The 18,716-nt window shown below is 42.7% G+C and overlaps 1 protein-coding gene and 1 pseudogene across 1 annotated transcript in view; one reads left to right on the top strand and one right to left on the bottom strand.

Annotated features, from left to right (window-relative positions):
- Positions 1-8,888: 8,888 nt before the first annotated feature.
- LOC136469750 (endoglucanase 21-like) overlaps positions 8,889-18,716 on the bottom strand; it is a 52,955-nt gene continuing 43,127 nt past the window's right edge. Inside the window, exons 2-3 of the mRNA XM_066467821.1 lie at positions 9,808-9,900; positions 8,889-9,563 (exon numbers count right to left, since the gene is read on the bottom strand). Of these exons, the coding sequence (XP_066323918.1) occupies positions 8,889-9,563; positions 9,808-9,900 (768 nt within the window). The remainder of the gene's footprint in view (positions 9,564-9,807; positions 9,901-18,716) is intronic.
- Positions 11,055-14,188, top strand: LOC136473317 (uncharacterized; annotated as a pseudogene).

Below are 18,716 nucleotides of genomic sequence, written 5' to 3'. Positions count from 1 at the left end.
TTGATATGTTGTCTTCTCTAATATTCTATCTATATTCATTTGATCTATATTTATATTCATGTTTCTTTGCATTCTACATTTATTTATATTCTTATTCCTTGCATTCGATCTATATTTAATTATGTTGCCATATTTTACTTGGAAGAATTTTTTATGCATATATTTTATGTTCATTTTTTTTTGCATTTTATCGATCAGGTGGTATGAACAACGGACCTCCCCCACTACAAGAACCAGGTTTCCACCCTGGCGATGAGCCATTCGCTCCTAATGTGGCCATTCCACGGTTCTCTGTTCCATCTATTGTATGAAATATTTTCCAACATCTTTTGTTTTTTGATGCTAACAAATAAGTGTAATTAGTTTAATATCAATGTTGCATGCATATATGTCGCAGACTATATCCCCAATAGATTGGCTACGAACAACACTTAGCTAGTTCTTTATCTCGGACATCGTCGAGAACACGACATCTAATGCAAGTGGTCAGCTATGGATGTGTGAACTCGGTTTTTTCATCCCTGTGAGGGGTTCAAATCATCGGAACCATATCCACGGGACAGGAATACAGAGACCGGACGTGATAAGCGCCCAATTAAGTGTTGTGCGCATCTGTTTAGAGGCATTTCGACGTATTTGCTATGATGTGCCTAATTTCTCGCACTTCAAGGCACTTGCTTTGAATGCTGATGATATCCCCGTCCCGCAACAAGCGAATGGTTTGCGAGCTACAACCATGCGGATGTGGTAAAATGGTCACTTATACATGAGTCGTGGTTATTTGTTGTTTATTATTGTAATAACATTCTCTAATTTTTTTCTTTTTCTCCGCATGCAGATTGCGCTACAGGACCTTACCTATGCTGCATATGGCTTGTGGGCCGTTCTAGACCAAGCTACGGAGCAACTCGGGTACGATTGAGACTTCTGTAATGGAAACCTCGGCCAGCTCACTATAGAAGGACGCTAGTACTGCATAAGGATTACTAACAGGGGCAGTGGTCTTTTAGTAGGTTATATCTATGTCTGACCATTCTTTCAGTATTATGAGGCATGAGAGAGTGCACTCATATGGGCATTGGACTTCATCGATACAAGCGGATACATAATCCGTGACATCAATTACCATATATGGCTACAGAAGCATGTTAGTGTGCGTGGCCCGATCGATCCCGACAGTGATTCCGATAGTAATTAATGTTTATTTAGCTAGGTTTTCAAGGTCGTAGTTTAATTGGGTTCTAATTTTAATATGTACGGCTTTGCGTGTTTAATTATTGTCATGCATATAATTCGTGTAACATTTGTTAGACAACTAGAAATATACATTCTAGTGTCGTATTAGTCTCAAAATTATTCTCAGGCTTGCATGTGCCACGTGTGAAGGAAACACTAAGTTTGGGATTTTTCGGAGATGGTTTGCTACTTTCTGAGGTTTAATTAAATTTCCGCGCGACGACACCTATTAATTATAGATTGAACTGAGTCTATCCATGAAAAGATCCAGAATGGTGCCAACCTTTACACAGGCTCTAATGTGCCCTAGGGATAAGAATTTTGTGCAGGTGGATGAAAAAATCTATTGGGTCCAAGATGAAATTCACCCTCTTTTGTCTCATTTGGCATAGAGAAAAATATAATAAATAAAAAAATGATCAGAAAAAACGTAGATCCTATGTGGGGTCTTTAATTTGGGTGTACATGCTTGCTAAAAAAATTTCAAGCCATTTCGACATAGACGGAGTATACATGCTTCACAAAAGTACATTTGTCTTTTCATCGAACCATGACTATACACATAGGTTATCAAGGTTTATATGGTTCATAGGCATTCCGGTGTCGTATTGGTCTCAAAATTATTCTCAGGCTTACACGTGCCACGTGTGAAGGAAACACCAAGTTTGTGATTTTTCGGAGATGGTTTGCTACTTTTTGAGGTTTAATTGAATTTCCGCGCGACGACACCTATTAATTATAGGTTGAACTGAGTGTACCCACGAAAAAATCCGGAATGGTGCCAAACTTTTACATAGGCTCTAATGTGCCCTAGGGATAAGAATTTTGTGGAGGTGGATGAAAAAATCTATTGGGTCCAAGATAAAATGAACCCTCTTTTGTCTCATTCAGCACACAGAAAAATATAATAAATAAAAAAATGATTAGAAAAACCTAAGATTCTGTGTGGGATCTTAATTTGGGTGTACAAGCTTGCCAAAAAAAATTCAAGCCATTTCGACATAGGAATACATATGCTTCTATTTATTCAGTATATAAAAGATTTTTTTAATATATATAAACATCACTGTCGGTTTCAAAAAACCAGCAGTGATGAGAAGAAACCGACAGTGTTTATTTTGAAAACCGACAGTGATGCTATTATAGGATGTGTGCCAAGGTTTATTTATTTTTTATTTTTGGCCTTTAGACCGCTTAATAAATTATAAAATTATACTAAAAAATTTGTGCCGCCCAGGATTCGAACACGGGTATCGGGGGCTAAGTTGCGGGGTCTTAACCGTTGAGCCAGTAGGAGGTATTCGAAAGAAGTGGAAAAGATAACGTACTTATGCTGTAACCGCTACACGACAATCACTACCAGTTTAAAGAATGGTCCGACAGTGATATTTCTACATCACTGTCGATTTATACTTACAACCGGCAGTGATGTACCCCCATCACTGTCGATTTTATAATTAGAACTGGTAGTGATGAGGTCTGGTATAAAAGCCCGACGTGGGTTGAAATTATCCAAATTTCAACCCCACGCCAACCGTTTCTAGCCCGCGCTCCTCTTCTTCGACGCCGACGCCCGTGCACTGCCCCACGCCGGATTACCCGTCCACTGCCCCCCGCGCCGCCGTTCCCAGCCCCGCGCTCCTCTTCTTCGACGCCGACACCCGTGCACCACCCCACACTGGAGCACCTGTCCACCGCCCCCCGTGCCACCGTTCCCAGCCCCACGCTCCTCTTCTTCGACACCGACGCTCGTGCACCGCCCCACGCCGGAGCACTCCCCACGCCATCCACCGCCCCACACCAGAGCACCGCCGAGGCCTTCAGGAGCACGCGGGCAGCTGCTTTCCCACCCCCACGGTGAGTGCACGGCTCACTACCCGCTAAGTGTTTGATGAAATGCCCCACAGTTGTTGTCTTCCCAATAGCACCCGATTCCTATTCGAGTGAGTTACATGATGTTACTCCTTCGTTTAGCTATCCTTGTATATACATGCTATTACATAAACCAGTTAATTTTCCCTGAAGAGATTATACTACCTACTGATTTGTTGAGGACCTAGTAATCATGGCCCTAAACTGTTTAAGAACCATTGGTGTTATTTGCATGTTGTCGCAACAAGTTATTCCCTCGAGTCACAGCTAAGTGACCTTTTTGCGCTGTGTGCAGTCTAAGTATTTAAACATTGATCATCAACACCTCTTGACATAGTTAGATTGAATATGTGACAATGATATGAGTATATCTGTCTTGAATAGTAGTTGCATAATGTTATGCTATCTCTGTACTTTGTAATTATTGCAAGCAATGGAAACTAGCAGTCAAAGGTACACGTTAATGACTATGGACGTCTTATTTGTGACGGTAGGGAGTGTTCTGTTTGTGTAAGAGTTAGATAAGAATTTCTGCTCTTGCTTAAGCAATGATGGATTCTTATCAAATGTGTACAGGTACAATCGCTATAGGTAGAGTGTCAATTGATTTTGATGGAATGTATAGCATGCTTAAAAAAGGCATCTATAGATGTTTGTTCCAGAAAAAAAGTTAAAAACAACTTTTAAAATTGGCTCGGTAGCAGCAGCAAGTATGATTACTAAACCACATTGATCTCCGAATAATAAACAGTCCAATTATTGAGGTAATTTTTTATCATGTCAAGGATAAAGAACATTAAATAGATTTAGTTTGGTCATATAACTTGAATAATAACTCTTGTTCAGTGAGTTACCATTACCACTTAGCACATGCCTAATTTACTTAAATGTATAGGCAACCATGGCATGGTATATAGTGCATGTTGGTCACATCCCTGGGATTTATCGAACCTGGGAAGATTACTATGCTCAAGTCAATCGCTACCCTGGTAATTTGCACAAAAAATACAACACAGAAGCTGAAGCTTTGAGGGCCTAGCCTACTATAGTTATTCGGCCTACCTTGCAAACCATGGGCAACCGGCCTACTATGGTCCAATGAATGTAAACCATGTCCATCTGCTGGCATTGGAGATCGAAGAGAAGCCACTCGCCGGAGATGTGAAGATTAGGAGAATTGCTCCTTGGTCTTGGAAAGATATCATTCTTTTATTTATGGCTGTGGTCATCGCTTTTCTTATTTGGAAGTTGATGTAGGCATAGTTTCGTAGAACAGTAGGTGGACTTTGTTGTATGTGGTCAATCAAACAATGAATTTGTTCTAGGTGAACATATGCTATTATTTGACTTTGTTGTATGTGGACTTATTATTAGACTTTGCATTAAACATATTATATATATATATATGAACATATGCTATTAGTAGTTGTTTGCATCCAAAACTAACCACGATCGTATCACAGCCATGACTCATCGTCGCCTGTTACCCCGTCGCCGAAGAACAGATCAGCAACAAGAAGCGGCTGATATCGCTAGGACGGGAGAGCCACATGATCCGACAAACGGTGATGGTGTCAATCAGGTCAGTGAGAACGAGCAGCCATGGACCCCGTCTGGCCTGCTCGATCTGGGTCAAAATGACCAAGATGGCCAGATAACTTTGGTATAATGTGACTATGTAGCCACACACACTAATCAATTGAGAGGGTCATAGCTTACTTGGTGTCTCTAGCATGAGCCTCCACCGGTCGAGGAGCCAGAGGGTTCGGGTAGCAGGAAGGCCAGATCCAAGCGAGGCATGTCAAAGATTCCTGTTGGTAGGAATACACACTGGCACATTACTGAGTTCGATGAATTCGGGGATCTACTCTCATCGCCTATAGCTTTGACCAAATACAAGACTATCCTCGGGTTACTTGTTAAGGACTTCATCCCGATTAAGTATAGGAAGTGGATTGGGAAAGATGATGACCAGTGGAGGGTTTCCGAAAGTGAGAAGGATTACATATGGGATGTCAAGATCCTAGAGTATTTCACTTTCCCAGTCGAGTATGATAGGGAGTTAGTCAAGAAAAAAGCAAAAGAAATCATGGGGACATGCTTCAAGAAGTTCAAAGGGACATTGTACAAGAATTTTGTCCTCCAAAATAAAGAGTCAGATTTTGATGGTGGACAATTTAGCAAGCAGAAGGACTTCTAGTAGGATTTCAAGGAATACAGGTTATCTGAGGAGTACTTAGAACTGAGCAGGAAGAATAAGGAGAATTCGCAGAAAGCGACGAATCCTCATCATCTTGGCTCTCGTGGCTACGCCAAAAAGATGCCATAATTTGAAGCAGAACTTCAGAAGATGGATCGCCTTATGGAGGAAGGCGTTCAGACCACCGATTGGGAGCCTAGATTGGTATTATACTGTATGGGGAGAAATGTACGGCATGCCGAGGATGGGAGCTTTAGCTCCTCAAATCAACCCATGAGCGAACTCATCCATAGGATCTCCCAGGTAACTGAGGAGGTGAGGCAAGGGACTCGTACTTCTAATAGGGAGAAAGATGTGCTCACCCAAGCACTCGAAACCAAGGAGCACCCTGATCACACTAGAGGAACCGGTGTTGTTCCTTGGAAACTAGCATTCCCCCAAGAATCTAACACTTACCGGAGCCGCTCGAGAGGTAGAGCAGAACAGGAGGCAGAGTATTTGAGGAGAGTAAAAGAGATAGAAGACAGAATGGAAGCACAGATTGAGGCGACCGTTGAAGCGTGAGTCGAGCAAATTTTGCTGTCCAAGAGGTCAGTAGTACCACAAAACCCTACTCCTACTGCCTTTAGCCCACAGTTTAGGGGTTACAGCAGCTGCGGATCGACCCCGCTCGACGAAGAAGAGGCGAATGTGCCTCATCCGGTGGATGACATCACTGAACCCGTCAATGTCAGGTTGTACATCCATCAGGAATGGACAAAGGACAAGGTGGCGCTCGGCCAGGGCTGGCCTACGGGAGATGGGACAATTAATGGCCGCCCAATTCCACTAGGGTACGCTCGAGTCACCATTAACAGAATACTTGATAAGAAGTATAACAAGATACCCATTGAGTACCCCGTAGTGGAAGACATGCTGAAACTTGGTCAAAACAAGGGCTCTCAAGTGGCCAGGTGCAAGCGCTTCATTAAGCTTGACCATCAATTATCCTCTGATGTTGAGGACGACTGCGAGTCTTCGCCCACCCACGATGATCACTCACCATCTCCTAACAGAGATCACTCCCCTCCTCATCTGGAGCCATCACCCCTGAGAAGATAGAGGTCTCCTTCTATTTCTCCTCGTCCGACTCCGTCTTCATCAGCCCCGAGAAAAGAGACTCCTCCTCCTCCTCCTCCATCTTCATCAGCGTCGGGAAAACAGAATTCTCGTCGTCATCCTCCTCCTCCACCTCAGCCCAAAACAAGATCAAGGACATCCACGTAGTCACAGAAAAGGTCCTTGGATTCGATCGCTAATGCTCCCAAAGTGGACCAACAAAAAAGAAAAAGGCCGTTCAGTGGCAGCGTTACCACCTTGATGAAAGAAAAATTTACAGCACACATCTCGAAGGAAGATTGTGTTAGTTTCTTCAATCTATGTGCCTCACTGCCTTTATTTTTTTTGAACTTCGGATTCGAAAGGCAAACATAGAATAAATACGCTACAACAAGAGATAAAGAAATACACAATAAAGATTTAAGGAACATACAGAAGTACGTCGAAGACAACCCAGGATTAACCATGGAAGAGGCCGCGACCATCTATTATGATGTACAAGGGATGACAACACCGGCAATGAAGTATGAAAGGGGCAATCTTTTGGTTTCCGATCATGAGTATAAAAATCTGACAACATATATGCGCCGGTTATATGAATATTACATGGCTCAAGCAACAGAGACGGACGACTTTGATTTTGAGGTTATTATCCGTTCGCCACATGTTTTCCATTATCCTGAAGAAGAGAAGTTCGATGTTGAGTGGGAGTGCTTGTTCCAGCTATACCAGAAACGCTCTCTCGATGTTCAAATGTTGACGCTGTGGACTATGTAAGTACCCTACACGCACGATTTTATAATTAACTACTCTCTCAAGACATAAATTGTTAACTTTGGAGCACTTCTCATGATTTTATGTAGTTGTATAGCAAAATTTTGCATTCTAAAAAGCAAATGGGATTACATAGGCTTCTTGGACCCCATGCGAGTCAATGAGAGGACATGTCTAGGCCTCTATGGATGTGATGTGGAAGACCTGAAACAGAGATTGATTGCTGTTTTCGACAAATTTACGATGAAGAAGAAAACCCACATACTTCTAGCCTACAACTGCGAGTATGTGTTCTCGGCTTTTAATTTTATGCTTCTTTTTTCGTTAAGATTATTCGATAATTAGGATTCTGTGATTGCAGCAACTATTTCGTCTTCATTTGTGTTAATCTTGCCAAAAATCTGCTCGAGGTGTGGGACTCAAAGAAAAAATCATTTCATCATCTGGATGCACGGGTGGCAATGATAAATTAGTAAGCGATCCTAATAACATATTATTTTCTAATCACACATACCGTTTTCTAATGTTTCTCCTTTTAATGTTGCTCAGTGTCCGAATAAGACATATCGGTGGGACGTCGGTCCCATTCAAGGTTGTCGAAATGGAGGAAAAGTACCTATCACAGCCGGCGGGAAACAATGAATACGGGGTTTATGTAATGTGGGCAATGCTTCGCTACATCAGCGGGAAATCGGAAAAAACCGATAAGTTGGTGTGTATAATCCCCATTTCATTTATGTCTATTAATAATTCAACAAAATGATTTACTGTTCCTCTTTGGATATCATTTTTTTTGAACGACAACGCAAGAAATATAACCACGAAAGGCTGTTAGACATAGAGATCATCGCACTGCAATCGGAGCTGACAAAATTCATCCTAGCCGAGGTATTGGAAAAAGATGGAGTATTTTTCATTGCACAATCCGTGAAGTACAAGGACCAGTATAGCCTAGAGCGGCTCACCAGATTATTGTAAGAAGTCCGAGAAGCATGTGCGAAGTCTTAGAACATTTCTTTTTTATTTTAAGGGATCGAGATGTGGATAAAAACATTTGAATTATAACCGTAACATTTGTAATGTTTAATATTGATGTACCTGTCGTCTACGTAGCATATATAAAGCGAAACCCGATTTCACAAAAAATATAAATTAAAATCAATTATAAAACAATAAATTGCGAACGTGACATCACTGCCGGTTATCAGAAAACCGACAGTGTTGTCGTAAACATCACTGTCGGTTAGCAACAAAACCGGCAGTGATTCTTACTACAACACTGCCGGTTGAAACACAAACTGACAATGTTGTTAGAACTGAGCTCTACCGGGTGGTTTTATGAACCGACAGTGTTGGTTGAAATAAACACTGCCGGTTGTGTAAAGAACCGGCAGTGAAGTTGAAGAACACTGTCGGTTTGTAGGAACCGACAGTGATAGCTTATCCTCGTCACTGCCGGTATGGTTGAGCCGGTTCAAAATCCGACAATGATGGGGTATTTTGAACCGGCAGTGATGGGGTATTCTGACGTAGTGATGCTCACGTGGACATTTTCAACCCAAAGTAAAAAAAACTCAATTTTTATCTGACAAATTTACATCGTACACACTCTAGAGACTACTAGACTAGAACAAATAAAATCTACGTGCATGCAGGCTCCGATGCCGGCCTTTGCATGACCTAATAACAAAAAGGTTCCTAAGAAATCCTAACCATTTGCCCGTCCGTCATGGATCATTTCGCCTCCGGCCTCCGACGGCCCTGACTGACTGTGGAGATGAGCAAAGACGCCAACCATGGGCGCGGTGTTGTACGTGCACGCTTCCGTCTGCATGTAGTTGCTGCGGCGGTCGCTGAACCTATCGCGGTGGTCCGGCCCGCCCACGATGGCGCCGAGGACCACGTTGGGGTTGGACCCCGCGCGGCGGAACCAGTGGTCGTACCCCTGCACGCAGCCGATGAACCGGCCGTCGGCGCGGTGCGACACGATGGACGCGCCCCGGTGGTGCACCCGCCGCGGGAACCGCTGCCCGTTCCCGACCATGTAGCTCACGCCGGCCGGGTTGGCGCTGAGGACGTAGTCCGCCTGAGCACGCGCCAGCGCCTGCAGCTCGCCGGCGCGCACTGGCCCGTCCGGGCACTGGAGCGTGGAAGCTCCGGAGGCGGCGAGGTGGCGGGAGTAGATGGTGAGGAGGAAGGCGGCGTTGGTGACGTACTGCATGTTGTTCCACTGCCGGACGTAGAGCATGCCGCCGGCCGTGCAGTTCACGTTGCCGGCGGCGCCGTTCTTGCCGAGGCACGCGCAGAGGTAGTGCTCCGCCTTGGACTTGTACTGCTCCAGCGTCGTGCGGTGCTCCGGCCGGTGCCCCCCTTCTAGTAGCACCTGAAAATGCAAGGCGTGGCACACGTTATTAGAACGTGTTCAAGATTACTGTAGGCAGATTCCTTGTCAATCTGACTTTTTTTGTTGAACATATATATGATCAAGTGTGTCTGCTACGTGCCATTCGTAACTACACATACTAGTAGCAGGCACGTCAGTTGTTAGCTATCTGGGAATTGTTAGGGCACGCCTAACGAGCTAATGACAGTGATCAAGCAAGCTAAGGTCACCGGCCGTATAGTACCTTGGCTGCGAGGATCTGGAGGCCGGCGTATTTGACGTCCCAGCTGAACTCGTTTATGGCCCAGCTCGTGCCGCCGAACTCATCGGCCATGCACTACGTCAGATTCGCACAGCAGAAACGGGGGCATTTTTACTGTAGGGTGGCTGGAGTTGGGGGCGCCCCTACAGTAGGCGTCCTCGGGCCCCAGCAGCCCAGCCGCCTCTACAGATGGTACTGTAGGGGCGGCTGGTAACCTGAGCCGCCCCTACAGTTGGGGCTGATCTGTAGGGGCGGCTCAATCACCAGCCGCCCCTGCAGTACCCATTTGTAGGGGCGGCTGTCACCAGCCGCCCTTGCTGTTCGACTATAGGGGCGGCTGAATCACCAGCCGCCCCTACTGATGGCGCACGAATAAATAGCAGCCACTCCTTCTTCCACCTCGGGACATACTCTTCTAAAAAAAGGTTGGGAGGTATTTGGCTCCTCCTAAAAATTGCTCTACTAAGGGGGGAGGTTTTGATCTCAAATCCTTTGGTGGAGAGGCTCTAAAAGGTAAGGAAATGCTTCTCCAACTCTTTATTTGAAATTTAATTTGTTGGTTAGTGAGTAATTTGATTTTTGGTTTTCTCTCTCTTCCATGGATTTTGAGCTAGTTATGAGTGAAATTGGACCCTAATTTTCACTATACTAGGGTAAATTAGGTAGGGAAGTAAGATTGCACCCTTTGTTAATACATTTTTGTTGATTTTAGTGTAGTATTAGTGAAGTTTGATGCATGTGTCAAGAAACCCTATATCTAGATCTAGATCTAGGATTTTATTTTTTTTTTCTTTTTCAATTTTTTATTTATGTGACTAGGGTTTGCATGTAGGTGAATGTGTAAGATTTTAATTGTTGCTAATGTGTAAAATATCCTCTACCATGACTACTAATTATCATTTAATATTTATTTTTATTCCTTTCTATAATGTGTGTTTTAATTAGTTATGGATAAATAGACCATTAATTAATTATCCTCTACCATAAAATTGGAATGGAGTTTGCATGAAAGGTAGTGGATGAAATATTAAATGTTGCTAATTGTTTTCTTTGAAATTATTTATTTGAACCAATTAATTTATATTTTAAAATATTTATGCATTAATAGTCAATTAATTAACTATCCTCTACTATCATGGTGCGTGTCTCAGGTATATACAATTATTCTCGAGTAATATTCTTTCTTTGGTTGTTTTTGTTTCTATAAGATGGACTACAGGAACTCTTGGATGTATGGTTCGTTAAGATACGACGCTCTTTTCCGTGATGAGGTGGACAAATTCATCAAAGCCGTAGAGAAGCATGCAGTGACGTTGAAAGAGAATAGTGACACGATTATTTGTCCCTGCAAAGATTGCAAGAACCATATTGCATTTCGAGATGTGAGTACCATCAAAGAACATCTGATTAGGAGATGATTTGTTCCGGACTACACAGTGTGGATTCATCATGGTGAAACAGTGGTTGTTGATGACAGCGACGATGATCTAGCTGATGAAGCTGAAACCCAAGCATACTTGTCCCGATTCACAGACGATCTTGAGCAACAAATGGATCGTGACTATGACAATCAACAAGGTGATGGCTTTGGCAATGAATAAGGTGGTGATGATGCTGGTGGTGAGAGCAATGATGGCGAAGCACGTGAGGGGGATGCAGATGACGGTGACAACTTGGACGAAATGCTTAGGGCCTTTGGACCAGAAATATTAGAAAAGAGTAAGAGAGGTCTAGAAAATCTTGAGAGGGTGACAAAAGCATCGAAGAAGACTGTGTATGATGCTGAGAAGGGCTGTCCGACATACTTCACACTGCTACGTTTTGTGCTTGAGCTACTCATCCTGAAGGCTAAGTACGGCTGGTCGGACTGCAGTTTCGATGATCTGTTGTGCCTCATGTCACGGTTGCTCCCACAGCCGAACATAGTTCCCGCCAACACATACCAAGCGAAGAAGGTTATAAGTCCACTCACATTGGGGGTTGAAAAAAACCATGCATGCCCCAACCACTGTATCCTTTTTTGGAATGGCACATCGTTTGAGACTTTAGATACATGTCCTAGGTGTGGGGCTAGTCGGTACAAGAACAATGACCTTCAAAGTGGGGTGGAAGCCTCCACAGGAAAGAGGAAGAAGGGTGGGAAGAAGGTGGTGCAAGAATCTCAGCCCTCAGAGGAAACTCCATTAGGCAACGATGCAAATAAGAGAAGAATTCTTGCCCTGGTTATGTGGTACTTGCCAGTGACCGACCGCTTGAGGCGTATGTTCCTAAACCCTAACGAAGCCGCACTGATGACATGGTGGGATGATGAACGCAAGGTGGATGATGATACGATCGCACACCCAACCGATTGTAGCCAGTGGCAAGCGTTCGATGCCAAATACAAAGCAGAATTCAGTGATGACCCACATAATGTATAGTTCGGCTTGAGCACCGATGGAATGAATCCCTTCAATGAGAGGATGACCGACCACAGCACATGGCCAGTCATCTTGACCATGTACAACCTCCCAACGTATTTGTGTTAGAAGAGGAAGTACCTTCTTCTCACCATTCTTATCTCCGGTCCCAAACAACCAGGCATTGATATAGACATGTTCTTAGAGCCTCTGATGCAAGAAATGGAGAGGCTATGGAGGTATGGGGAGCCGATGTACGATGCGTTCCAGCGGGAGGACTTCATATGCAAAGCAATAATATTTGTTACTACCAATGATTACCCCACGCTGTTTGCCCTGTCTAGACAGTTCAAAGGCAAGACTGGATGCTTAGTCTATTTGGATGGTACTAAATGGGTGTTCCTAGATGGATCCAGGAAGATAGTTTACATAAGGAACCAGCGTTTCTTAAAGATAGGTCACAAGTACCGCGGCAAATTGTACCTAAGATACTATGGCAACATCCCGGAGGATGAACCCCCTCTAGAGAGACGTCGTAATGGAGAACATGTGTTCAGAATGGTCCAAAACATACATGTCGTTTATCGAAAGAAGAATCTGGATGGAACGATCAAAGATAGAAGCACACCTCCCATCAAAGGCGTACCACCATTCAAGAAGTAATCGATCTTCTTTCAGTACCTGCCTTATTGGCCAGACTTAGAGGTCCCCCATGCCATTGATGCAATGCATGTGCAGAAGAATGTCTTTGATAGTCTCATGGCTACCTTGATGGACACGGGCAAGTCAAAGGATGGTCTTAGATCACGGAAAGACATGGTGCAGCTGAACATGATGCGGGAGCTTTGGTCGGTACAGTAGGATAATGGTAAGTACAGTCTTCCCGTGGCTAGCTTCAACCTAACCCTAGAGGAGAGGAGAGCTATATGCAATTTCCTTCGGGGGTCAGAGTGCCGACTGGGTTTTTAGTGAACCCGAAGAAGCTAGTGTCGATGAAGGACCTATCATTAACATACTGCAAGGCTCACGATTGTCATGTGATGCTGACAGTGTTCCTACCAATTGCAATCAGGGCTATAAAGCTAGAGTTCCTAAAGATGGCCATCACCCGCATGTGCTACTTCTTTTCGAAGATCTCACAGAAGACGATTCGCAGGCAAGAGCTGAGTGACCTACATGAATTCATGGTGGAGACCCAGAACCAGCTAGAGATGTGTTTACCTCCCACTTTTTTTGATATAATGGTACATCTCATGATTCACCTGGTTCATCAGATCGAGGCGCTGGGCCCTAGCTTCTTGCATGAAATGTGGTCCTATGAGCGGTTCATGTCGGTTCTAAGCCGATACGTGCATAACCGAACACACCTAGAGGGCTCCATGATAGAGGGTTACAATTCCGAAGAAGTCGTCGAGTGCTGCCAAGAGTGGCTAAAAGTACAGAGAGGGATTGGTAATCCTGATTCTCGTCACAAGGGAAGGCTAGCTGAGAAGGGCACAAGTGGTAGGAAAGTGTTCCTCGACAATGATTACAGAGAGGTGAGTCGGACGCATTACAGTGTCTTGCAGAGTATGGCAGTGATGCAACCGTACATTGATGAACACATGGCTATCATTATGGCCGAGAGGAATGGTCATTCAGATGATTGGGTCATGAAACAGCATAAGCAACGCCTGACATCATGGTTGAAGGACCAGAACATACAGCCTAGAGAAACCATAGATTCTATTACCATCAGTCGGCTGGCGCCCGAGCCATCGAAACAGGTGACGTCTTGGAATGCTTATGACATCAATGGGTACACATACTATACCGACACAAAGGATAGGAAATCTATGAATAAGAATAGCGGCGTCCGAATAGAGGCTCTCGACGGAGTGGGGCGAAAGGTCCTGTACTTTGGCATAATTGAAGATATATGGGAACTTGACTATGGAAGGGATATAAAGGTGGCCCTGTTTCGATGCCGCTGGATCAAGCAACATCAATTCAATGAGATCGGACAGAGAGTCGTCGACCTCCAGAATGTAGGCTACCAGGACGACCCTTGGGTGCTCGCTGAACGTGTCGCACAAGTCTTCTATATGTCCGACCCGCAAAGTAACCTCCCCCCAAAGAAGAAGACAAAGCACGTGGTGGCCTTCGGGAAACAACATATCATCGGAGTTGATGGCGTGGACGATGTTGAAGCTTATAATAAGTGCGATGAGATGCCGCTATTCACAGACTTTTGTAAGAAGATCGAGGCTGTGGAAAAGAACCTGCCCAAAGATGTATTGCCATGAGAACGAAAATGTGTCAAGGGGAAAGTTGTCACGGTGGGCTAGCTAGTTTATGTAAGTGTGTCAGTGTTCGTAAGACTACATTCATGTATGTGTGTGTGAGACTACATTTATGTATGTGTGTGTGAGACTACATTCATGTATGTGTGTGTGAGACTACATTCACGTATGTGTGTGCGAGACTACATTCATGTATGTGAGACTACATTTATGTATGTGTGTTTGAAACTACATTTATGTGTATGTGTCTTTGAGACTACATTCACGTATGTTTGTGTGAACAATGTGTACTAAGAATTTATCAAATTATGAAATTACCAAAATAAAAGTTGTAGATCTTCATGAGTTATTCAACTTTGGTATTCATTACTTTTTCAGTTGAAATGATTTGGGGGTCCAAATTATGGTTTCAACTTGTCTTTTTTCAAATTTCAAAATTTCAAAGGTTCAAATTTAGTCAAATGACAAGATAACCAAAATAAAAGTTGTAGATCTTGATGAGTTGAACAACTTTTGTATTCATCACATTTACATCTGAAATCATTTAGGGTTTGAAATTTTTGTTTGAACATGTCAAATTTTAAATTTCAAATTTTAAAATGTGTAAAAAATTGTCACATCCAAGTTTGATCAAACTTAAATGCTGAAGCATGATTTTAGAAATTTTTAGGAAAAAAAACCATCACATTTGGAGTTAGTATGAGGAAGAACAACTAGTTACAAAGTTTACCCACAGATTAAAAAGAGAAATCACACTGTTCTAGATGATCCTTACATGATCATAGTGAATAGTGTGATTTCTTTTTTTAATCTATGGGTCAACTTTGTAACTAGTTTTTCTTCCTCATACTAACTCCAAATTTGATGATTTTTTCCTAAAATTTTCTAAAATCATTCTCTATCAATTTATTTTGTTGGTTTTGTCAATATATACATATGAAAAGTTTGAGCAATTTAAATTTTGAATTTTAAAAAATGCAACTTAAGACAAGATTTTGGTACCCACTGAAAAAGTGATAAATACCAAAGTTGAATAACTCATCAAGATCTACAACTTTTGTATTGGTCATTCCTTTATATGACAAAGTGGTAATGACATTGTTCACAAATGTGACACCATCTCTCATAAGGTTTTATAAACTATATGAGACATGTGTAAGATTAGTGAACAATGTGTGCTAAGAATTTGTTAAATGAAGAAATGACCAAAATAAAAGTTGTAGATATTCATGAGTTGAACAACTTTGGTATTCATCACTTTTTATGTTGAAATCAATTTGGGTCTCAAATTTTGGTTCGAACTTGTTGTTTTTCAAAATTTCAAATTTGAAAGGTTCAAATTTTGTCAAATGACAAGATAACTAAAATAAAAGTTGTAGATATTAATGAGTTGAACAACTTTGGTATTCATCACTTTTTATGTTGAAATCATTTTGGGTCTCAAATTTTGGTTCGAACTTGTCATTTTTTAAAATTTCAAATTTGAAAGGTTCAAATTTTGTCAAATGACAAGATGACCAAAATAAAAGTTGTAGATCTTCATGACCTCTACAACTTTGATATTTATCAAATTTTCATTTTAGATCATTTGGTGTCTCAAAATTATTTTAGTAGTTTTGATTTTAATTTTTTAAAATTTATTTTTTTCCCATTTTAAAGTTTTAATTTTGCAATTTTAAACTGTTGTAGTTGTTTTAGTTATTGTATATGTAAATATATCTATAAAAATAATTATAAAATTTTTTACTGTATTATTTATTATTTACATGTGAATAATTAATTTTGATTTAGAATTTTGAAAAAAAAAATTCAACTATAGGGGCGGCTTATAACCTCAGCCGCCCCTACCGCGGCTCTGAGGTATTTACATGTGACCGTCGCTTTGGGCGAAATCGCTTTGGGCGAAATCATACACCGTCAGGCTGCCCAATTTCGCCGCCTGCCCCTCCCTGACCCCTCCACCGCCTCCTCCACCGTCTCCCTGATCCCAACTGCCTCCCCCGCCCCATCCACCACCGTTCCCCAGGCCGCAACGGTGACTAGGGTTTGGGAGCGCTCCTCGGCGCAGCCCGTCCGTCTGCTCCCACGGCGCGCGGCTAGGGTTCGTCGTGCGGCTGCCCCCGCCCCATCCTCACCATCCTCTCCGACCTCGACGCCCCTCGCCGTCTCGCCGCCGCTGATCTCGCAGCCGTCGATCCCCGGCGCTCCGATAGTCAGAGGTCAGTCCGCCCTCATCACCAGATGACTTCCCACTAATATCTCCTCCCTATCGATCGCTTTCGACTTGCGTGGTTTCCCGGCGCTCCCAGGGCCGCGCCGCCCCTGATCTTGGCACGATAGTTCGTGGATTGGCAATCGTAGGGTATCCGCTGGCCGATGAGGCTTTTACCCGTGTCTCGATTCGGTTCCGGCGAGTGCGGCCGGATGGCCGGATGCAGGGTGGGCAATGGGACTATGGGCCGGCTATTGGTTTAGCTTGGTTGGATTGGGGTTTCGGCGAGAACTAGATGGGTGGTTGCTTGCAGACTCTTTACTCTGGCACATATTCGGTTGATTGCAGACTCTTTACTCTGGCACATATTCTGAAGGAGTCATGTAAAAGTGATATCCTATGTTATTCTTCATGTGCAAATTCAACTGGAATGCCCTTTGCCACTAAATTAGTTTTTTTTCATTTCTCATAGAGAATATTTTTACTTTAGTTTTTTGTTTTTCTTTTCCTTTTGTTTAGTTCTTGTTGGACTGTAGTGTAAATATGTATTTACAGATGGGTAGGTCCTACCCTTTTTTGTTCCTCCATATATTACATCCCTCAGTAAAAAAAATTCAAAGTGCTTTCCAATGATTACTGAATGTACAGTGCATGTCTTTAAGAAAAATACCCACTGTTACATAGGTACCGTTTAGTTCCACTTCATTTTGCAAAATTTTTTAAGATTCTCCGTCACATCGAATCTTTAAACGCATACATGAAGCATTAAATATAAATAAAAAATAAAACTAATTACACAGTTTAGACGAAATTCACAAGACGAATCTTTTAAGCCTAATTAGACTATGATTGGACACTAATTGCCAAATAACAACGAAAGTGCTACAGTACCATTTCACCAAAAAATTTGCAAACTAAACAATGCCATAGTTATATGAGTTAAAAAGAATGAGTCGTGGTCCTGTACAATACAAGCAAAAGCAGTAGAGTAGCTCACTGGCTGACCGCCCGGCGACCGACAATTTACAGCAACCAAGCTGGGCTCGGGTGTCGATCGGACCCGCTTTGCTAATTACTGGTGCCCCTGGGTCACTGCTGATTCGTGATGATGATTTGATTTGATTTCAAACAGAACTGAACTTTTGCTTTTCAGACCATATATATAGTACTGTACTGCAAATAGCAACTTTAATCCGATTGAGCAAGCTTTGCTTTCTGTTTTTGGTTACATCTGTATGCAGTAGGACTGTAGGAGTAGGAGTAGGAGTAGGAGTAGTTGCACTGCATGGCCCTGAAACCTCAAGCTACACTAAATAAAGCTAGCTATGCTAGCTGGTGAACAGGTGAAGCTAAAGCTAAGATTAAGCCTCCTTTTTCTTTGCTTTGCTCCCGGCCTGTCTGTCTGTGTCTTTCCTCTTCTTGGCTGGCGCTAATGACCGCTGGCCTGCCACTGCAGTCTGCACCACACCCACAGCGCTGAATCACCGCCTGGAAATTTTGCTTTTGTTCGATCGTGTGCTACACTCCAGCTTGAATTGAGCCTTTATCATGCATTCATTCAGCAGATGTTTACCTGTGCTGAAACTTTCAGGAAATTTTTTTGCTTTTGTGATCTTGCAGGAAAAAAATTTATGCCCTCTGGGCTGAAACTTTTATGATCATGCATTCATTCAGCTTGAATTTTGCTTTTGTGATCTTGCAGGAAAAAATTTTATGCCCTCTGGGCTGAAACTTTTTATTTGAATCAAATCAAAATTATCTTCCATATTCTACTGGTCATCTTTTACCCTCATTGTGCAATTTGAACTGTCAGAAATATTTTATATCTGATAATTCAAAAATATTTTCATCTAGTCAGAACTTCTAAAGTTCGATGGCACACTGCAGCAGTGGACTCTGCAGTCCATGGATGGCCTTCGTCGTTTGGAATTGAGTCTTGATTTGTTTTTGTCTTAAAAACTTTACTTGCTTTGATGCGTTGAGTTGTAATAAGTTGGT

The sequence above is a fragment of the Miscanthus floridulus genome, chromosome 8, assembly GCF_019320115.1.
Source record: "Miscanthus floridulus cultivar M001 chromosome 8, ASM1932011v1, whole genome shotgun sequence".
In the NCBI taxonomy this organism is placed as follows: Eukaryota; Viridiplantae; Streptophyta; class Magnoliopsida; order Poales; family Poaceae; genus Miscanthus; species Miscanthus floridulus.
This window is presented reverse-complemented; position numbering and strand designations above follow the sequence as displayed.